We start from the raw sequence: 23,274 nt of genomic DNA on the forward strand, positions 1-23,274 counted from the left end.
TACTTGTGATGAAACTATGGAATGGTTCTGCATGATGAAAAACGTACCTAAGATTTGAGCAGTAAACTGCATTTTCTCTTTTGGCCTCTTTATCTTTGCTTTGCCTTCCATTCTTTTGCGAGATCCTTTGTTGAATTACTTCTCCTTTATCAAACATAAGGTGCAGACGATAACTGACTACCTTTATTATTGTGAAGAGCACAGTCACAGAACTACAGTAGATAAAAACTGTCACTGCATTTGGAGGGAAAGCCTAGAGAAGAGAATAATAAAGAGTTAATGAAACAGTCAGCAATCACAAGAAGATACTGTTATTTATTCACAATGTAATAACATCTTTTTACCCTTTATTTTTTATTGTCTGATACTGCTAACACCACTAAGTTTTCCTAACACTTCAGAATTGTTGCATCTACAAAGAATTTCACTATTTCAACTCTCATGAAAGCTGTAAATCTCAAATTTCAAACCATTTTCTTTGGCTAGCTATGATATGTTTTTTACAATAGACAGTTGCTATGAGAGCTCTTAAAACATTTCTCTCTCACTCCCTGGGCTACCAACAATAGCAAGCATTACATATACTGTGTGTATACAGACACACAGTATATCATTAATCTACAAACTGGCTAATTCTCCCACAAAAACCAGACTCCTCAGCCAAGGGTTTTAAGAGTAAAATGCTGTAATTTGATCTTCTATTATTCAGGCTTCGTTGCTTTTATACAAAATACCTTTACTGGTATGCCATGAACTATTATAAAGAGTCTTATCTAGTCAAAATAAAGGAACAAAGTATATTTTATGATGCAGCTTTTTTCCCTTTTAAAATCTTTGCAAATGTTAATGATTAGCAATGGCACTCTCAATCATTACAGTGAATTAGTAGAGTTTCAACTCTAGTTTGCAAAGTCCTTTCAGATCAAAGACATGATATATGCACATTTTAATGATTAAAGCCCCTGTATCATGCAAAGAAAATCATGCAGATGGACCACTGCAGTCCTCTTTACAGGAACAGGGCTTTTCCCTTGTATTCCCTTTAGTAATTTGTAGTCTCATAGCAGATTTTGATCTTTTACTGGGAACTTTTTAGAAGGGCTTCAATGTATCACTGCACAATTTGGAGCGGGAGGGAGGCACAAGCATCCAAAGCCTGCTAAAGTCTGTGGACTTCAATGGGTTTTAGATTGGGCCCTAGATGTAGTATCAACTCAAGGGTCATTTGGACACAAGATATTCCAATAGAAATCCTGATTCATTTCACATTGGTTTTTCAAGTAGGTAATTCAGACATTGCTAGATGACACAGCCAGGAATCTCTGTGTACACAGGTATGAATTTTCAGTTTTTCATTGGAGTCCAAATGGCTCTCTCACCACATTTTATTTCAAAAAAGTAATTTTCCCCCTTCACCTCAAAAAAATCTCAATGGTTATCTTCAAATTGTATATGCTTGATCTCGTCTGTGTTGCTGCTATAAGAGTGCAGTGTTACTTCTGTTCTGATGTCAGCTTAGTGTAGCACTTACTTTCCAAGATATTTCTGGGAAATTTTTCAGGCAAATCTTTTTTGAAGATCCAATCTGATTCTGAAGTAAGGAGTATATTGCATAGGAGTGGAGTAGCTATTAACAACTAGGTGTTACTGTGACGAGCATGTTATAAATAACTAAAGATGTTAATTTCCACAAGTTGAGGCTCAGTCCAAAGTACTGAAGTGCATGGTTAACTTTAAGCACACAAGTGGTTCCACTGAAGTCAAAGGGACTATTCACATGCTTAAGTTAAGCATGTACTTTAGTACTTTACTGGATGAAGGCCAAAGAGCTCAGCAGCTTGCAGGATTGAGCCCTCAGAAGTAAAATTTCTGGTCATCAACAGTAGATAAAATATAATTTAAGACCAGTCCTAGTGCCTGTTCTAAACAGAAGTTTTTGAACATTACAGGACTCAGATCACAATGGAGGTAGCAAAAAAACCAAATAGGAATTTGTTCAAGAGAAACTGTTTCACATCACTCTCCAGGGACTCCCTCCATGCTCTAGGCCGTATTGGGAGACCTGTGGTTGTTAGACAACTCCCCACAGAACCCCATAATCCAGCTCTTCAATAGACCTGTGGAGAACCAGTCGCTATAATAGGAATGTTTTGTAGGTGACATTCATTAAATTTCATTGGATACTGAGTATGACTATCATCAATCAGATATCACAAAATAAACAAAGTAGCAGGCCTCATCTAACTCATCTGTAACTCATCAAACCTAAGTTAATGGTATCTAGTTCGCATATTAATTCAAGTTCAGCAGCTTCTCGCTGGAGTCTGTTTTTGAAGCTTTTCTGTTGCAAAATTGCCACCTTAACGTCTGTCACTGAGTAATTAGAGAGGTTGAAGTGTTCTCCTACTGATTTTTGAATGTTATGATTCCTGATGTCAGATTTGTGTCCATTTATTCTTTTGCGTAGAGACTGTCCAGTTTGGCCAATGTACATGGCAGAGGGGCATTGCTGGCACATGATGACATATATCACATTGGTAGATGTGCAGGTGAACGAGCCTGCATGTATAAATATCTTACTGTATGTTCCATCCTATACATCCGATGAAGTGGGCTGTTGCCCACGAAAGCTTATAGTCATAAAGGTAATAACCTTCTTTGAAGAAACCAGACTTTAAAACTTCAGACTGAAAAAGGCTTGCTTGTTATGCACGGTAGGTCGATTATTATTCCGGATTTTCTCAAAAACAAAGGGCAGGAATCATGATGGGAAATTTGGCCAAGATAGAGGTGCTGTGAAAGCCATAATGTTGGCTTTCCTTGTTCTTGTCCAGTTAAACTCTCAACCCTAATGCTAAAGTACTGTAGTTTCTCTTTTCTAGTAATATATAATATATAATATGTAATATATAAGCTATATGCCTGCTAAGCACTGTCAGTAATTAGATAGACGGGAATATGCATAATTTTATTGTACTCCTTGGATTACGTGTGGGTTTCTGACAAGCAAGTAATTAACATGCTGATGGAAGGGACTGAACTCCCACGTCATTTCTACCTTTTAAGAGTGCTTCCAAAGCACCACAATATAGAAAATGTTACATGTCATTAAGTTTCAAGCCTTTACCATAGTGTGGTTTTTATTAATATTAGATGTATATTCCTTAATATAGAGACATTTAACCTTTTAACAAAACATTGCAGCTTGGAAATTTGACAGAGAAATTAAGGTTGGTTGGTATGTCTTCATGTATTACACAATAAAAACAGCTAAATTACTGAACAAACAAATATACAATCAGCTGACACAGCCAGGCATATAAAGAGAGAAACTGAGATAATGTGAAGCTGGGGCAGAAGATAAATATTCTGGTTTTGATAATACAGCTTGAGTGATTGTCACCAACTTGCCTGAGCCCATGGGTGTCTTGCAAAGTGAGCTCACCTAGTTTTCAATAGCCCAACCAACATTTAACTCAGGTGGGCCCACCAGGATCTTACACTCAAGAAGTCTCTCAGTGACCTAAACACAAAGTTTGGTCAGCAATGGGCCCTGACCTAGCCTGGCTTCTTGGGTTATGGTATAGGGAAGATCCTTCCCCCTGGCTCTGGCTTCACCCAGGAATTGCAACTATATGAAAGATGCAGTCAGCCCTTTTTTTTTCGCCTGCTGGGCCCTGACTGATTGCCAGCTACTCCCAGCCCTTCTAGCCACTGGAGCTCCAGGTCTCACTGGCTCTACCTGTGGCTGAACCTAGAAGGTCTTTCTAGACTACCCTCTAAGTCCCAAACACTCTGCCCTTCTGCTCTTCATAAAAGGCCACTTCCTCAGGTGGGCTGGACCAAGCCACCACAGTCTCTGGCAGGGGGCAGCAAGTGCCTGGTACCCTTATCGCAGAGATGACCAACAGACAACCCAGTTCAATCACCTGGGAAAGCAAAGGAAAAAAAAAGCTCCTTGGGAACAAATAATCTCAAATGTCATATTTAGATTTATTGCATCATTATACAATTTGAAAATATAATGTGAAAGAACCAATAACCCTTTACAATAGCAAGTTTAGGGAAGCATTCTGTCCAACAGAAGGCAGAAGAAACAGTCACTAAAACCACAACCAATGACTCATAAATATCTGGATGTGTACTGTCTGGTATCTTGTAAAATATGCTGCAGTTCAAGCACGCACAAATTCATCCCTTGATTTTAATGGAATTACTCTAGTAGGGATGAATTAGCCCAATGACTTTGTAACTGTATTCTCTCATCCAGAACATATTAGAGCCCAGTGTAATTAGGTAGTATAAAAGATCTAATTCATAATGTCTTATTAGACCTGATAAAACAGTTATAAGAAATATGATAATTTTGGAGGGTTGATTACAATATTAGTTACCGTATTTATCGGCGTATAACACGCACTTTTTCCCCCTGAAAATAGGGGGCAAATGATGTGTGCGTGTTATACGCCGATATAACCTATATGTGCGTGTTATACGCCGATAAATACGGTATGTTGCAAATAATTATTCAATGCGCATTTTCTAAATGTAAGCCAACCATTACAAAGGGACAATTAGGAGGCTGCCCATGATACTGAGGTACAGGTTTGTTTTTCTTGATAGTAAAACTATTGATAGCAAAAGGTACTGTCCTGACAGTGTTATGGACTGAAATCCTCAGTTCATGCAAACAGGTTCAGTATGGGTGGTACTATGCACTCAATGTTTCTCAACCTTCTTCTGGAAGAAACCACCTCTAGAGAAGGTGCCTATTCAATACCTACCCTAAGTGCTGAAACGTCCAACAAAGTGTGACAAAGTGGAGTTTTATTCACCTTGTTATGTTGCATGTGAGTCTTCCTGTTCTATACTAATACTGTGTGCGTACTTCAGTTTCCCTCTGTATTGCACCAAAGACTAGGCGGTGGGAATTGGGTGCGTGACTTTTGCTGAGGCCCTCAGTGCAGGGGAGGCTGTTCAGAGGTCTGCACGTAGGAGATGGCCGATGCCTTTTGTAATCTGAGATCCAGGAGGAGGATGCGACCAGGTGACACCTTTTGCCCAGGAAGCAGGACAAAAGATGAGGAGCAACTGGCGTGTCGGAGACCAGGCAGGGGGATCCAGGGCAGCTGGCTATGAGGGATTGGAGACGGGGGGGGGAGTCCAGGCCGTCTGGACCGGGGTTCCCCCAAGATGGACTCTGTTGAAAGTCACAGACTTCTGTGCTAACAAGCTTTGTGCTACACTGTATTCCTATTGACCAATAAACCCTTCTGCTTTACAATGCTGGCTGAGAGGCACTGATAACTTCGGAGTTGGGGTGCAGGGCCCTCTGGCTTCCCTGACCAAGGGGAAGTGTGAGGTGTGAACAGGGATGCTGAATACTCCAAGGTCAGACCAGGAAGGCCGTGAGCAAGGAGGCTTTTTGCCCTGGGCAGCATGCCCTCAGGGGAGTCACGCTACCCAGAGTCCTGACTGGCTTCATACCAAGCAGTTCCAGAGCATCGGACCTGTGACTCCGTAACACAATGACATTAATTCAAACCAGTTTAGTGACATTTTGTGTGATGCTGACACATGCCCCCTTGGAAATGAACTGAAAGAAGCACCGAACTAATTTTAAAAAGGCTTAAGATGTTAGTGACTTTTGATCCTTACTAACCTGGGCCAGATTAAAGCCAGCCACCTAGAATTGAAAGGTTGCCTCTCCCATTATTTATTGTCTATAGAGCCCACAGGCATGCTAGACACATGATAGATAAAGACTAGTCCCTATTCTGATGAGTTTACAATCAAAAATGTTGCACTAAACAGATGAATGAAGATACAAGAGACACCATGAAGCAGGGAAATGAAAGTAACCAATATCAGATTAAGTGGATAATCCATGTAGGCATATATTACAAAATCCCTAAACTCCTCAGATCTTCATACAGAAATATCTTTTAATCTGGTTAAAAGCAAGACAATTTGCCCCAGATTTTGCCATTCCCATCTCTAAATTGGAACTGGAGAGTGCTTTGGAAGACTGAGACAGATTTTTATTTCACAGATACACTGGCAAAAACAGAATTAAACATGCAAAGGATATTTCCAAAAAAGTAATCTTAAACTCAGTTGAGACCTTCAAGGTGGCTGAACTACCGGTACTACCTTTACCCATCTATTCTTTCTGGTAGTGATAATTAAGGCTAAGATTTTACCATGGTTATTTTTAGTAAAAGTCATGGACAGGTCACAGGCAATAAACAAAAATTCACATAAACATAAGAACGGCCGTACCGGGTCAGACCAAAGGTCCATCTAGCCCAGTATCTGTCTACCAACAGTGGCCAATGCCAGGTGCCCCAGAGGGAGTGAAGCTAACAGGCAATGATCAAGTGATCTCTCTCCTGCCATCCATCTCCATCCTCCGATGAACAGAGGCTAGGACACCATTCTTTACCCTTCCTGGCTAATAGCCATTTATGGACTTAGCCACCATGAATTTATCCAGTTCCCTTTTAAACATCGTTATAGTCCTAGCCTTCACAACCTCCTCAGGTAAGGAGTTCCACAAGTTGACTGTGTGCTGCGTGAAGAACCTCCTTTTATTTGTTTTAAACCTGCTGCCTATTAATTTCATTTGGTGACCCTAGTTCTTGCATTATGGGAATAAGTAAATAACTTTTCCTTATCCACTTTCTCAACATCACTCATGATTTTATATACCTCTATCATATCCCCCCTTAGTCTCCTCTTTTCCAAGCTGAAGAGTCCTAGCCTCTTTAATCTTTCCTCGTATGGGACCCTCTCCAAATCCCTAATCATTTTAGTTGCCCTTTTCTGAACTTTTTCTAGTGCTAGAATACCTTTTTTGAGGTGAGGAGACCACATCTGTACACAGTATTCGAGATGTGGGCATACCATGGATTTATATAAGGGCAATAATATATTCTCAGTCTTATTCTCTATCCCCTTTTTAATGATTCCTAACATCCTGTTTGCTTTTTTGACCACCTCTGCACACTGCGTGGACATCTTCAGATAACTATCCACGATGACTCCAAGATCTTTTTCCTGACTCGTTGTAGCTAAATTAGCCCCCATCATTGTATGTATAGTTGGGGTTATTTTTTCCAATGTGCATTACTTTACATTTATCTACATTAAATTTCATTTGCCATTTTGTTGCCCAATCACTTAGTTTTGTGAGATCTTTTCGAAGTTCTTCACAGTCTGCTTTGGTCTTAACTATCTTGAGCAGTTTAGTATCATCTGCAAACTTTGCCACCTCACTGTATACCCCTTTCTCCAGCTCATTTATGAATAAATTGAATAGGATTGGTCCTAGGACTGACCCTTGGAGAACACCATTAGTTACCCATCTCCATTCTGAGAATTAACCATTAATTCCTACCCTTTGTTCCCTGTCTTTTAACCAGTTCTCAATCCATGAAAGGACCTTCCCTTTTATCCCATGACAGCTTAATTTACGTAAGAGCCTTTGGTGAGGGACCTTGTCAAAGGCTTTCTGGAAATCTAAGTACACTATGTCCACTGGATTCCCCCTTGTCCACATGTTTGTTGACCCCTTCAAAGAACTCTAATAGATTAGTAAGACACGATTTCCCTTTACGGAAACCATGTTGACTATTGCTCAACAGTTTGTTTTTCTATGTATCGGACAATTTTATTCTTAACTATTGCTTCGACTAATTTGCCCGGTACCGATGTTAGACTTAGCGGTCTGTAATTGCCGGGATCACCTCTAGAGCCCTTTTTAAATATTGGCGTTACATTAGCTAACTTCCAGTCATTGGGTACCGAAGCCAATTTAAAGGACAGGTTACAAACCTTAGTTAATAGTTCTGCAACTTCACATTTGAGTTCTTTCAGAACTCTTGGGTGAATGCCATCTGGTCCTGGTGACTTGTTAATGTTGAGTTTATCAATTAATTCCATTAGCTCATGACCTGTCCATGACTTTACTAAAAATAACCTGGGGACAGGTCTGGGTAGGGGGGAAGAATAGAGTACGATGGGGGGGACTGAGAGATCAAGCCCCCTGCCAGCGGCCACAGCAGGAGGCACAGCCATGGGGGGGGCATACAGCCCCAGCTCCAGAGTTGGCTGCAGCTGCGTGACAGAGGTGCGTGGCCTCGACTGCAGCTCCTGCCAAGCCCCAGCTGCAGCTGGGGTGGGGTGGAGGGGAATGCATAGCCCTAGGAAGCCATGAGGGGGGTGAATGGCCCCCCGTGCAGCCGCCAAACAGGGATGTGTAGCCCCAGCTGCAGGCCCCGGTGAAAGCCGCAGGGCTGGAGCACACAGCCCAGGCTGTAGCCCCTGCCAAGCCCAGGACACCACGGGGCTAGGGCGGGCAGCCCCAGCTGCAGTCCTTGATGGAAGCCACAGGGCTGGGGCATGCGGACCTGGCTGCAGACCCCAGGGGAAGCTGCAAGGCTGTGGCTGCAGAGTCCTGATTCCAGCCAGCCCCAGTTGCAGGGTAGGGATGCACAGTCCCGGCTCCAACCTTCTTAAGCCCTAGAACTTAGAACTAGGTTGGGGGGCCTAATGTGCTGTAAAAGCTAGCCCCTCCCCAAAACAGCTAACGAGGGAGATTTTCAAAAGCAAAAGGGAAGTTAAGAACCCAACCCTCACCAAAAATCAACGCGAGATGGGTGTCTAATTCCCATTTGTACTTTTGAAAATCTCCACCCAATATCTTATTTTAAGACAAGATGCCACATCTGAGTGAAAATAAACTTAGCTGTGGGGGGATGTGGGTCAGGAATAGAAATACAATAGACCCCCATTTATCTGAGCCTCCATTATCTGGCTCTCCATATTAACTGAATTGGGTGGCAGGACTCAGGCTGTCAACTCCACTGCCAGCAGGGCTGACAGCCTGAGGCCCACGCATTCTCCTCATTATCCAAATTTTTGATTAGCCGATCTGGCCCTTAGACTGGATAAACGGGGTTCTACTGCAATATGCATGCTACAAAAGTCTTCCATTTGTCATATCACAAAACATCTGCTTTTTCCTGTTAGTCCAGTTGTTTTGTTTGCTCTTAGGATCAATTTCATTTTAAAGTATGGTTGTTGCACACAAACTACAAATACCAAACTGGCAGGTAACTGGTAATTTTTAACCCTGAACATTGCATAAGATTCCCAAAACAAAACAAAAAAAATCAATTCAGAATGTGTTAAGGTTGCTAAATGACAAGAATGTAGCTACGTGTCACAAAGTTTACAAAATCCAAGCACTCAAAAACAAGAAAATTGATAGTCAAGGACATCCTTACTCATAGACAGTCTCTGTAATAAATATAATATTCTTATTGAGGATAAAGAAACCTAATCATGGTACATTTGCTCAAGAACAGATTCTGCAGCTGATCAGATGATTCATCACAAAATTAGCCAACCTGGAAAAGGCAAGTCTACCCAGAGAGATGAGGAAGAAGCCCAGGAAGTGGAAAGTTAGGTCACGCACATAAATTAAAGTTGGGGTGTGCTGGTGGGAGAAGATCTAAATATTTTCACTATTTCATCTTTGTTTCACTCCACAGTTTTTAGGCCCAATGTTCTTTAAACACCTCTATTTTCTATTTCATTTGTGATTAGTTTCCGACATCCTCCAGGAAAAGTCATATTTTCCTGCAGATCCATTTCTATGTACACCTAGGGAAAGAAACAACCTTTTATTTCACCACAAATCAGAGTCTGAACAAGTTCTCATTTACAATTTAAATCTAAATAACAGAGATAGAATCTATAGCTCTTACTGTCTCACACCAGAAATTGACCTGGCATCCTGGGAAGAAGCCACCCTCATGCTCAGTGGAAGCAAATGGCATTTTTGCCAGGAAATAGGCTATATAGCCTGATCTTCAAAGATAAGCATCTGCATCGCCTATGGACTTCAGAGGGAAGTCCTGAAAATCAGAGCAACAGACTTTGTAATAATGGGGTATAAGGAGACTGATGAGGAATGTTTAATATGGCAGGAAAGGTTTTTTTCTTCATTAAAGAAAAATCTGCAGAAATGAGTTGAGTCTACAGCCATGAGGACATAAAGAATGGCAAATATTAGAAGCTAGATATTGGGGAACCTAATACTGAAATCATGCACTACTCTACCTAACAATATGCTCTTGCTCTTTCTGCCTACATCCTATATTGATATCACACTAAGAATAGACTAAAATATTCTATTTTTTTCAAGGAAACTATTCATATTTAACAAACAGAATTAAGTTCCTAGTTACTGCAATCAATTAAATTATAATTTAGTTGCATTTCTCACACTTTAATAGAAAGAGGTGGAGGAGTGGATGTAATGAAAAGTGGTGTGCTTTCACACACTATTTATGTTGCATCTGTGTCTCTATACAGATGGGGAGAAAGTGAGAGTATAATTTGGCCACATTGGTTATTGAGTGCCAGTTTAACTGCTCATGTACTTTCCTGCATAACAACTTGATTATTGGGCCTATGAGGCTCACCCATATTTCAGGATGAACACAGAAAGTACTGCTTGCAAAATTATAGTATTATATCCTGGGGAAGGTGGGATTAAAATTGGCATGCACCTCTCTAGAGCAGCTGCATTAGCCACTAAAATATACACAAAGTGTGTTTATTACTATTTAGCCATCTTTCACTAGGACAGCAAATTCATTCAAAAATCTCAGCAGAGCACAATGGTATCAGTCCAGAAGACCACGAAATTGACTATGTCCAACAACAACTGGGCAGCACTTAACTGGAACTGACAAGGAGACACTGTCCCACAGTAAAGTCAAAATGGATAAAACACAGCAAAGTGGGAGGGGGGATTTAAAAACAGCATCAAGAAAAAATACTCACCCAGTTATATCAGGCTACTTCCCTCCCCCCTTCCCTCTCTCTGCCGCCCCTCCCTAATGCCAACCCTCCGTTCCTTGCCCCCACCTCCCTCCCTACCCCATGGCCTGTGTCCCTATGACCGCCTCAGCCCTGCCTCCTCCATCCATCTTCACCGTGGCCTGTGCCCCCTCCCCATAGGCAGGGCCCTGCTCTCCCCCACCCTGTGCCCCGCTCCCGCGCCGCCCGGGCCGGGCCGGGCTCGCCCCTCACCAGGTGCAGGGCGAGCGGCAGCGCCAGCAGGAAGAGCCACAGATAGAGGTGGCAGCTGTTGGTGAATTTGCTCTGCTCCGGGTCGTGGTACCAGCCGCCGGTCAGCACCGCCCACACGCCCTGCCGCAGCAGCTGCACCGCCTGGGACACCATCGCCGCCCGCCGCCGCCGCCGCCTCACCCGCCCCTGCACCGGCTCCTGCGGCTGCCGCAGCGGCTGCGGCTCCTCCCGGCGGCGGGCGCTGGGGCCGCCATGCCGGATGCTCGGGGGATTCTCCCATCATGCCCCGGGCCGCCGCCGTGGCTAAAAAACCCCGCCCCGCCCCCCAGCGGCCGGAGGGAAGGACCCAGGAGCCTCCCCCCCTCCCCAACCACCGGGAGCCCCGCCACAGCCCTTCGGCCCCCTCCTTCTTCCCGCCACCCCCACCGCCCTTCCTCCTGCCCCAACCCTCGTCCCCGGCCCCCACCGCCCTTCCTCCTGCCCCCTCCTCACCCTCACTACCCTGCCTCCCGCCCCCATTACCCTCACCGCCCTTCCTCCTGCCCCCACCGCCATCTAGTGACTTGCTCACATAGAGGATAACAGTATATTGCTACTACCTGTTAGCTGAAGTGGCAGAGGTCAGTGATACTATGGATGTAAAGGTCTGAACCCTGCTGTGACCCAAGTAGGGGGCCCTTATGGTTCTATATGATGGAAGTTTTTTCATTTAGTTTTTTTTAAAAAAACACCCTACATTAAAACATCAAGGTTGAAAATTTAAGTACTCAAAAGTAGGACGTGCTAAAATTAATGTTGCCTGTTAAAACTTGATTCAGCCCTCTTCTGTATGCACTATATGAAACAGACTTTAATAAAATGAACCTATAGTTATATGATAACATGCTATTTTTTTCACAGAACCCTTGCCTTGCACAGGATGGACTGTGCTGTGGGAATGAATCACGGCTGGGTAGTGATGTCTGCAGAGCCCCTACCTCATATGTTGCAGGAGGTGGATAGTGAATATGGCATAATTGCTGGAAAGAAAGGATGGCCTTATGGTTAAGGAAATTGAATGCTATCCTGGAGAATTGAACTCTATCCCTTCCATTGGCACAGAGTTCCTACCTCATGGTAGGCAAGTTACTTAAACCAACATTTCATAGTTGGTTACTATGTGTTCCTCATTTTCTGGATGCCATTTTCATGATACACTTGGAACCAGATTTGTAGAAATGCCTAGTGCTCACAACTGTAACAGAGATCGAGTAGAGTTATGCTTTGAAGATATAAAGTACTATTAAAATGCTAACTAGCTATTCTGAAAAATCAAACCTTAGGTATCTCAAGTTGGGCACCCCAAATTAGTGGATACTTTTGAAAATGTTGGCTTTAATCTTCCTGTGCCTCAAATCCTCAATTATAAAATGGAAATAATACCACCTACTCTCAAATGGGGTATTGTGAAGATAAATTCATTAATTTGTGAAGCACTTGGATACCATGGGGAGAACACTATAGAAATGCCATGAGGAAAATAATTCTGTATTACGTGCCAGAGTGTGGATGATCTGCATTAAATAAGGCCTGAAGCCACACATTGAACTAAGAGGATAAAACAAGTGTTGAATAGCTACCTATCCACTGAAGGAGCAGTTTCTGTGGAAAAAATAGTATGTGGTCATTGAAATTAATAACTGCATCATCATGCATATGCACCAAGAGCTGAATTAAGGTTGTAAAGGAATCTTGGTTTCGCCTAACCTTTGGGCACTTGACTTTGCAACTATATTGTTCTTTTTATGTAGGTTTAGGGTTTGTTTCTTTGGTTTTTTTGGGGGGGGGTGTGTTTTGGATATACTGTAATATATTTACCCTGGAAAAGGGGTTTTGTAATTGCCAGTGGAGAGATTTCATAAGGATATTTGCTGAGGATGCAATGCAGATATACAATATTATATTCCAAAATCCATTTAGCACTGCTGCTAAAACACCTGGGCATTCCTACAGAGAAAGCTAGCTGAAGAGAGCAAGAAGCTCCAATTCTTGAATAATCTGTTATGTTTGCTTAAAGAAAAATCCACTAGAGGGAGCCATTAGAGAATTTATATGCATATATTTTATTTTTTTTAAATATAACTTATTTTTATTATCATAGCACCTCCAAGCCCTACACATGGATCAGGCCTCCCTTGTGCTAGGTGCTGTATAAACCCAGAACAAAAAAAATAAATATTTATATTTGTGCCACAGTGGGGAAGTGAAAAACATTCCACAGTTTATCAGTCATTGTGGCTTCTGATAGATACTACATAAAATACAGTATGGAATTTGTTCATATGGCTGAATGTTTCTATTACATTTATAGCTTTTATAATGCCAAGCAAATATGCAGATAGAGACTATATTCATAACACCCCATGAATGGCTGCAAGTCTTTCTTTTATATAAGGAAAGGGGAAGAGAGCTAATAAAGACACACTGAGTTTTGATCATTTGACTTTTAAAAATAAATTTTAATAAAACATTATCTACAATTTTATGTTGTCTTTCCGCAGAACTATCCAGGAGCACTGGGGTTGCCCATCAGGTACTAAAGGAGATGGTGACTTTCAATAAATGGTGGCAAATAAGTAAATCCTCTTTATCTGGAAGAAGTCAGTGGATCTGACTGGCAGTTGGGTCCAGAGGGCAGAGTCCTTGTTCTTAGGAAAGGCAGCTATAGGACATACATATAAAGAGGACCTGTAAAAAGAAAGTAACAGAATGCCACTAGCCGTCATCTTCAGCCCCCAACTAAAACCTCTCCAGCACATCATCAAGGATCTACAACCTATTCTGAAAGATGATCCCTCACTCTCAGATCTTGGGGGAAAGGCCAGTCCTCTCTTACAGACAGCCCCCCAACCTGAAGCAAATACTCACCAGCAACCACACAACAAACACACTTACCCAGAAACCTATCCTTGCAACAAAGTCCATTGCCAACTCTGTCCATATATCTATTCAGGGGACACTATCATAGGACCTAATTACATCAGCCACACCATCAGAAGCTCTTTCACCTGCACGTCTACCAATGTGATATATTCCATCATGTACCAGCAATGCCCCTCTGCCACATACATTGGCCAAACCAGACAGACAGTCTCTACACAAAAGAAAAAATGGACACCAATCAGATATCAAAAATTCTAACATTTGTGACAAAGTTCCTCCTCTACCTTGGTGGGTCCTGCGCTTATTGGCAGATTTGCTCACCTCAGTGATCTTCCCCTCTGGTGGAACCCACAGTCTGGGTCAACTGTGTCTGATCAGGAGTTGGGAGGTTTGGGGGGAAACCTGGGCCCACCCTCTACTCCAGGTTCCAGTCCAGGGCCCCATGGATCACAGCTGTCTACAGTGCCTCCTGTAACAGCTACAACTCCCTGGGCTACTTCCCCATGACCTCCTCCAAACACCTCCTTTGTCCTCACCACAGGACCTTCCTCCTGGTGTCTGATAATGCTTGTACTCAATCCTCCAGGAGCACACACTCTCGCCTCCTTGCACCTCTTACTCCCAGCTCCCCACATGCACACCTCACTGACTAACTGGGAGGCTTTTAATTAGTTCCAGCCATCCCTTGATTTGCTTCAAGTGTCCCAATCAATGTAGCTATCTTAATTGGCCCCAGGTGTCTTGATTAACCTGGAGCAACTGGCATTTGGTTACCACAGTACCAGGGATTTGTTTAGCCTGGGGCTAACATACCTGTTCCTCACTACTTTACTATAGCTATCTGGCCTTGCCCCATCACACATTGAAAAACCAGTCGGAGAACACTTCAACCTCCCTGGACACTTAATTACAGACCTAAAAGTTGCAATTCTTCAACAAAAAAAACTTCAAAAACAGTTCCAATGAGAAACTGCAGAATTGGAATTAATTTGCAAACTTGATACCATTAAATTAGGCTTGAATAAAGACTGGGAGCGGATGGGTCATTACACAAACTAAAAACTATTTCCCCATGCTAATTTCCCCCCCTACTGTTACTCACACCTTCTTGTCAACTGTTGGAAATGGGCCATCCTGATTATCACTGCAAAAGTTTTTTTTCCTCCTGCTGATAATAGCCCACCTTAACTTATTACTCTCCTTATAGTTAGCATGGCAACACCCATTTTTTTTCATGTCCCCTGTCTACGTATATCTTCCTACTGTATTTTCCACTACATGCATCTGATGAAGTGGGTTTTAGCCCACGAAAGCTTATGCACAAATAAATGTTAGTCTCTAAGGTGCCACAAGTACTCCTGTTCTTTTTACAAGATTGTGCATTACACTTGTCTTGTTCTTTTTAATGTATTTTAATGCTAGAGTGCCTTGCTTTTCTTTCTCCACCTTTCCCCTTTAGTCCTTCACTCCAGTTTTTTGTTTCTTTTACTGTATTTGTCTGATTTGCATCATTATAATTTGCATTATTTTCTTCCCATAATTTTTTCCTCCAGTTTCTTTCTCTTTTCCTTAATCTCTTCCCTGATAGCCTTGTCTACTACATTTTTTTCATTACACTTTCTTACCATAGGTAACAATGGTGGGAGCGCTAGTGTAGACCATGAACAGTTGCCAGCATTTTAACCACCATGTTGGCTAGAGCTGGTCCGAGTAGATATAGATGGCACCATAGTTAAAACTTAAAACTGCAAACTGTCCACATTAATGATCTGCAATGAGGGGAAATTGTAAGGGGTGGGAGGAAAGAAAGCAATGCAGCCAGCGCCTAACTCACATGCTTACATACTGGCACGCCCCTCTCTCTCTGCCCCGTTACTCACGCCTTGGCACCGCTGTGCCCGGGCTTGCGTAGTCTCTCTCTGGCAGGGAGAGAGAGTCCCTCGTCAGCTTGGTTTGAATGGAAAGTGTTGGCCAAGTCTCTCCCCCAGGGCTGGAGGACGGACTTTGCCTTGTGTTGCACTAACACCTTCCCGCCCGCTCTCCCGGCGCGGTTGGCCCGCAGTGGGGCCCTGCCCCGGGGGCCCCCCGGCCTGTCGGTGCGGGAAGCAGGCAGGGCACCTGCACCTGCCTTTGACCCGCCCCCCGCCGCTCCCCGTGGATCACGTGTCCCGGACTGGCCAATCCGGCGCGGTCGAGGGCGGACGTAGGCCCCGCTGGGCTGGGTGTCTGGAGCAGCTCGGGCCGGGGCGGCGCGGCCGGTGCTGGCCCCATGAAGCTGCGGGCAGGGGCGGAGCAGAGACCGGCCTGGGCCTGCCCTGTTACTCTCCGCGGGCTTGGCCGCGTTACCCGGGGGTCGCCCCGGGCCGCTCCGCGGGGCCCGCCGCCCCCCGCCCGCAGGTGCGGCTAGCGCGGCAGGTGAGGATGGGCTTCCCCGGCGGCGCCTCCGGCTCTCCCGGATGCCGCGGCTGAGGCTGCTGCGGCCCGTGCCCCGGCCCCTGCCATGGCTCTGCTGGGCTCCGGGGCGGCGGCGGCCCAGGGCTCCTCGGCGGGCGGCGGTGGCGGCCCGTCCTGCCCGCTCTGGACCGCGCTGTACGACTACGAGGCGAACGGGGAGGACGAGCTGAGCCTGCGGCGGGGCGAGGTGGTGGAGGTGCTGTCCAAGGATGCGGCCGTCTCGGGGGACGATGGCTGGTGGGCGGGCAAAATCCGCCACCGCCTCGGCATCTTCCCGGCCAACTACGTGACTTACCAGCCGGGCCGGTACCCGCCCCAGCAGGAGCAGGGCGGGCGCCCGGCCCCGAGCCCGGCTCCGCAGGACTGGCGGGCCGGAGGCGGGGGGGACCAGCCCGGCTCCCTAGCCCAGATCGACTTCCAGCATCTGGAGCTGCAGGAGATCATCGGCGTGGGGGGCTTCGGCAAAGTGTATCGGGCCACCTGGAGGGGCCAGGAAGTGGCGGTGAAAGCGGCCCGGCAGGACCCCGATGAAGACATCACGGCCACAGCTGAGAGCGTGAGGCAGGAGGCCAAGCTCTTCGCCATGCTGAAGCATCCCAACATCATCGAGCTGCACGGGGTCTGCCTGCGAGAGCCCAACCTCTGCCTGGTGATGGAGTTCGCGAGGGGAGGCTCCCTCAATAGAGCCCTGGCAGGGGCAGCTACCCCCGGCGGGGGGAGCCGTTGGGGCCGCCGCGTACCCCCGCACATCCTGGTGAATTGGGCAGTGCAGATAGCCCGCGGGATGCTCTACCTGCACGAGGAAGCCATCGTCCCCATCCTGCACCGAGACCTCAAATCGAGCAACAGTAAGTCTTCTAAACGCCTTCTGTTTTAAGAGGGTGTTTTAACCGTGTTTTTTTATTATGATCAGCAAAAGAGAGGAGGCTGTTGTATAAATCAGATTTATGGAGTGAACGGGACATGGCCTGTTAGAGCTATACATTTGTCACAGGCTGCTGGATGTGGACAGCTGGAATGAAGGAGCGAACACGTGAGACTTTGACTTGCACATTACACCTGTAGTTGTGACTTTTTGTAACCAGTTAGACATGTTGTTCTTAACTGGCTACAAGTTCAGTTGGTGTCCACAAACCAACTTATTGCGATCGTGTTGGAGTCTCTGCACCCACCGCATTGCTTAGGTTACATTATATTGTTTTCTGGGAAAATCTGGGCAGCTAGCCTGTGGTACGTCAGTGAGGCATAACATGCCTTCCTCTCTCCAAGTAGGTCCTGTGGTAATGCGTTCGGGGATATCCTTCTGTACAGAGAGTTAGAGGAGGAGGAGGACTGGTTAAAACCATAAACTGACACCATTAGGAAGTGCTATAATGAAATAAGTGTTTGCTTATTTGCTTACTGGAAGATGGTCTTGTGGCAGTGGGAGCTTCTGGCAAGAGTGACATGGGTGGTTAGTTGTCTTGGTTACTGACCAGTCATGTGATATGTAAGCCAACCATATCACTAATTAGGTAAAAACTCTGTTAAAAATTAGCACAGAGTTTATATACCTAATTGTAACACAGAGAGCAAAGTCCTATCTTCCTAGACAGAAACTTAAAAAACCTGAGTAAAATAGCAGACTCATAATATACTTTCTTCCTTGTCTGTTCTGTGGTTATAAAACACTCCGCAATAAAATATATTTTTCATAGTCTCTTCTTTCTTCCTCTCCAACCCTATTTTTCTATTAATGAAAGATTTAATGATGGTGACTGTCACATGATATTTGACTTCTATCATACTTTTTTCATTAACATGATGATTTAGTGCTGATGACTGGTGTCAGATTAATGGACATGGAGATTCTAGTTCTTTCATGTCAAAAAAAAGACAGTGAGATAGTGGCAGTAGAAGTTCCTCTGCTCTTGATGTGGAAAACCACCTGAAGGAGTGAGAGGGAGCTCAGTTTTTATGCCTAGTGAATCCTTGGTCTCTCTGCAGGAGTTACTAAAATTGCTAGTATTTTAGATCCTTTTGCGTTGTGAGTGCTGGTCCCCTAGAAACTGGATTTAGACCAACAACACTTGGTTTTTACTATCCTAGGACATGTTTGAATTAGTGATCTAATGGTGAAAAGCTATGTTCTTTTGGTTAATGTCATTTTAAGTTTTTGGGGCTCTGTCTATGCTAGCCTTTTTTCACTCTAATATTTCACACTGGTAGTTTTACCAGAGGGGGATAGTGAGGGGAGTTTTCTTGCACAAGAGGTTTACACTGTTTAGACTTGCTCTGAATGGAGTGATTAAAATGTTAGTGGCTGTTGGCACCTTATCCACACTGCTCATGTTGCAACCAGTGGTGATAAATCTAAAATGAAATAGTTAGAATTTAATGTTATAAAAACACCCATAGAAAAGCTCTGAGCACGGTGACAAAAATACTTAAAATAACCACCCATCAGCATTAATACCAATGTAAAACTAGTTCATCAGTCAGTAGCTTTAAATAATCACACAGAAGTAACAATTTACTTCAACTAACAAACAGTAAAAATGGGAAAAAAGCATCAGAAAAATCTTTGTACCTAAATCATACTCAGGAACATACCCTCTTCTTTCTCTAGAAGACCTACTGAACCAAGACTTTTGCAGGTCATCAACTTTGGGTTGTTTTGGACCAAGATGGGGACCAAGTTCAGAGTCCTGGGGCCCTCCTTGGGAACACTCAGCTGATAGTCTTCTCTTGTTTTAGCAAAGGGGATCCAGCTTCATTCCTCCCTTTGATTGCAGCTGCTCTGGTATGTCACAAGGAAAGAAGTGGTTTCTCCAGTAGGCTGTTTAGGGTTTTATAGGTCATAGCCAACACCTTAAATGCTACTAAAAGAACAATAGGCCACCTATATCATGACTCATTCAACGAGTGAGCTGTTGCATCTTCAGTCTGTGAATGGTTTTAAGCTTTAGCCCTGTGCAGAGGGCATTGGAATAGATTAGACATTTTAAGATGACAGAGGCATAGCTAGATTGCAAGGTCCACATCTGAAAGAGGTCACAAGATCCTGGCCACGTGTGGTTGTTAAAAAGATGACTTGATTACAGTTATAACATCAGCTGGTGGGGGAGGTCCTGAGATCTCCACCAGGTTGTGAACTCAAGTGCTAGTCAATACACTTCCTCAGTAATAAGGGTTGATATAATCTCCAGAATCCTTTCTGTTTGCTTCTTCCAACCAGCCATCATCATTTCTGTCTTGTATGGGTTGAGCTTCAACCAGCTCACTCTACCTAATCTTAAACTCAGTGAGACACTGGTTGAGACTCAGAACCATGTCATCATCTGAGTTAGATGTGATCAGCATAGTGAAAACACCACCCCCTATGCTCAGTACTCTCCTAATGGCCCCATATACATGTTTAATGTGGCGGGTGCAGGGTAGAATAGCACACTGCAGCTCCACTCACTTGAGTCCTTTGGGAAAAGGATCAGTTGCCCACAGCTACCTGTTGAGATCTTGCCAAAAAAATAAAAAGCTGCTGAAGGGCAGCTCATCACTCCTGACAATGTTTGCAGGCTACTCAACAGCATCTTTTGATCAAAGGTATCAAAAGTAGGTGATCTAATATAACCAGCATGGACTTTCAGTATACCAGAAGGAGATGGTCAGTCACTGTATTCTGTCCGCCAGTGCTAGGTGCCAGTGCTAGGTCTATACAGAATTGAGAAGGGTGAAGGCATCTAAATACTTTGAGTTGTCTCATAGTTTGAGGAAAAAAAATTAATGTAGCATAGCCTGGGAGTGTATCTAGGTACTTATTTACTGTATTAATGTGTACTCATTGTTTTGAAATATATTCATGAAATGGATTACCTGAATATGAAATTTGTCTGCCACTTTGATAGCATCCTCTTGTCCAATAATTGGTCCATCTGACTCAAAGTTTGGATTCTACTCTATTCAGATAAGAGTTGGGTGGGGGGAAGAGGGAGGTTATTTATTGATTTCATAGAATCATAGACTTTAAGGTCAGAAGGGACCATTATGATCATCTAGTCTGACCTCCTGCACAATGCAGGCCACAGAATCTCACCCATCCACTCCTGTATCAAACCTGTGTCTGAGCCATTGAAGTCCTCTAATCATGGTTTAAAGGCTTGAAGGTGCAGAGAATCTTCCAGCAAGTGACCCGTGCCCCACGCTGCGGAGGAAGGCGAAAACCCCCCAGGGCTTCTGCCAATCTGCCCTGGAGGAAAATTCCTTCCTGACCCCAAATATGGCAGTCAGCTAAACCCTGTGCGTCTGGGCAAGACTCACCAGCCAGACACCCAGGAAAGAATTCTCTGTAGTAACTCAGATCCCACCCCATCTAACATCCTATCACAAGCCATTGGGCATTTTTATCGCTAGTAGTCAAAGATGAATTAATTGCCAAAATTAGGCTATCCCATCATACCATCCCCTCCATAAAATTATCAAGCTTAGTCTTGAAGCCAGATAGGTCTTTTGCCCCCACTATTCCCCTTGGAAGGCTGTTCCAGAACACGTCACTCCTCTGATGATTAGAAATTAGACGAAGGTTTCAAGTCTAAACTGATTTTGTACTATTTTCCTCAGTGGGAGCAGAATCTGGCTCAAGACTCACTGACCTGTTACCTACCTGTTGCAGGATGTTAATAATTTAGCATCAACAACCACAGTGCACGCATGGAATATGCCCAAACAAGCATGTTGTCCCCTCCTAAGTCATCTAATGTAGTTTGGGTCTTCTGTTCAGTACCTTATAACAGTACTATCTCACAGCTGCCAACCTAGGAGAAGAGAAGAAAATCCTGGCTGATCAAGGCAGCAACAGTGAGAGCCAGGGCCATCCTTACCCATATGCAAAGTATGCAGCTGTGTAGGGCACCAGGAAATTTGGAGCACCAAATTTCCTGGTGCCCTGTGCAGCTGCGTGCTGCTCCAGCCCCTGCTCAGCCTCTTCCCCATGGCCCTGGCCCCAGCTCCGCCTCTTCCTGTCCCTGCCCCACCCTCACTCCCCTGAGGACTGCAGCAGGGCTGGGCCTGCACTCACCAGCGGTGGGAAGTGCAGCGGCCTGGCCCCAGCCACACCACCGATAAGTGCTGGGGGCGGTTTCCCCTTGCCCCCATGGGGGGGGGCTGCGTAGGGCCCCAGAATAGCTAGGGACAGCCCTGGTGAGAGCAATGAGATTTTTTGCAGAATGAGTATAAAGGCAGGCTAGCTTTGTATAAACTTCCCAAACCAGTGTCCATGGGGAGGGAAGCCAGTGGCATGTACTTTCTTTATCCCCAGATGAGAAGGAAAGTTGGGAGGTGCCAGGATCTGTCATTTTCCATCCCTGTGGAGATGGAGAAAACTAGCAGGGAGAAAACTCCTCCTGTAGCGGGGGGGGGGGGGGGATAAAGGAATGTAGATTTATTTTGGGGGGAGGGACCTTTGTTTCCTCTTTCCTGTTTTGAATGTGGTGCTTGTCAGTTTCACTTGTTCCCCTTGTTCTCTGAGGAAAAGGTAGTTAGGACTTACCGGATGGATTTAGCTGGCAGATATCAGTACAGGATATCACTTCATGCGGGAAGGCTCTGAGCACTGTAATCTCTCTATATAGGATCCATCTCTTCTGTTTGATGTGTTCTTGTTTCATGCAACTTGTGAAGAAACAGAAGGAGAGGATGTTCATAGGAAGCTGAGCTCCCAGAAGCATGAGTGAAGGGTACACTCTTTTAGCTGGGGAGAGGAGGTGGGAGAGGCATGCACAGCTGTGCTACCCCATATCCCCTCTTTCACACTTAGAGGTGTCATCACAAAAATACATAACAAAGATATGTCCACTTTTGAATAACACATTTTTACTTTTAAAATATAGATGTAACACTTATCAATTTACATATATGCATTGTATATTTTGCAGTCTTTATGACCCACATCGATGGCAGTAATGAAGAAAGAGGTTGTTTGGAAAGGAACGTGGTCCACCTCTGAGTGGCTTGCAGAGTCTCTTGTCACTAAGCAATTCCAAACTTTGGTATTAATCTAAAGAAATTCCAAGGCAAAAAAACATAGAATCAAGATTGAAAGGAGGATTTTACCTGCCTTTATCTGATGCATCTGCTTAAAAAATCCCGAGGAAATCATTGTAGTTTCTCAAAACATAAATAAGTTGAGAAATTATAAATTCAAGTTCCACTTGAAGAAAAAGAAAATGTTCAAAACTGTGCAATTACTTACCTGTACATCCTTAATTGTGTCCTTGGGGTATGATCTGAAATCAGACACTCAAGTCTTCTTTAACTATCATATGGGTTTGTTAATATTAAAGTAATGTATTGTCTTATTGTTGCTGTTTGTCTTAATGAAACTGATGGTTGAACGTTTATCTAAGAGTTTCTGGTTCACAGTTATAATACTGAAGAAAGAGTTAAAGATGTTTAGGTGACCATAACTGTTTGTTTGTTTTAAATATTTAACTCTCTCTTTAAATAGTCAAGCATTTACTTCTGAACAAGGGCACCAAATTAAATGAGAGGGTTAGGGAGATTTGGGTTAACTTGAGCCTTTGGCAGACTTTCCAGGGCCTTGTATAGAATCTTAATCTATACTGCATGTTAGCGAACACCTATTAGCCTGCACTTTCCAAATGCTACTTTAATTCCAGTACCTGATTTTAGAACATTCAGTGCCTCCAGCTGGAAAAAACAAGTTCCACATCCTGAATGCATGTGTTAGTACCTGCAGGAAACTTTCCATGGAAACTCAGGGTACAGTAGTTTTATAATTTTAATGGAATCAGACAC

The 23,274-nt window shown here is 44.2% G+C and overlaps 2 protein-coding genes across 6 annotated transcripts in view; one reads left to right on the forward strand and one right to left on the reverse strand.

The window, feature by feature from the left end:
- The window catches only part of PCNX2 (pecanex 2), a 245,881-nt gene extending 234,622 nt beyond the window's left edge, over window positions 1-11,259 (reverse strand). For all 3 annotated transcript variants that reach the window (XM_045009100.1, XM_045009098.1, XR_006577890.1), the window contains exons 1-2: window positions 11,107-11,259; window positions 48-253 (exon numbers count right to left, since the gene is read on the reverse strand). In XM_045009100.1, coding sequence (XP_044865035.1) covers window positions 48-253; window positions 11,107-11,259 — 359 coding nt within the window. The remainder of the gene's footprint in view (window positions 1-47; window positions 254-11,106) is intronic.
- Window positions 11,260-16,229: 4,970 nt separating this feature from the next.
- The window catches only part of MAP3K21 (mitogen-activated protein kinase kinase kinase 21), a 55,139-nt gene continuing 48,094 nt past the window's right edge, over window positions 16,230-23,274 (forward strand). For 2 of the 3 annotated variants that reach the window (XM_045010051.1, XR_006578110.1), the window contains exon 1: window positions 16,230-17,330. In XM_045010051.1, coding sequence (XP_044865986.1) covers window positions 16,529-17,330 — 802 coding nt within the window. In that variant the 5' untranslated portion in view covers window positions 16,230-16,528. The remainder of the gene's footprint in view (window positions 17,331-23,274) is intronic. The other variant, XM_045010052.1, reaches the window with a different exon arrangement.

This window comes from Mauremys mutica, chromosome 3, assembly GCF_020497125.1.
Source record: "Mauremys mutica isolate MM-2020 ecotype Southern chromosome 3, ASM2049712v1, whole genome shotgun sequence".
Lineage (NCBI taxonomy): Eukaryota > Metazoa > Chordata > Testudines > Geoemydidae > Mauremys > Mauremys mutica.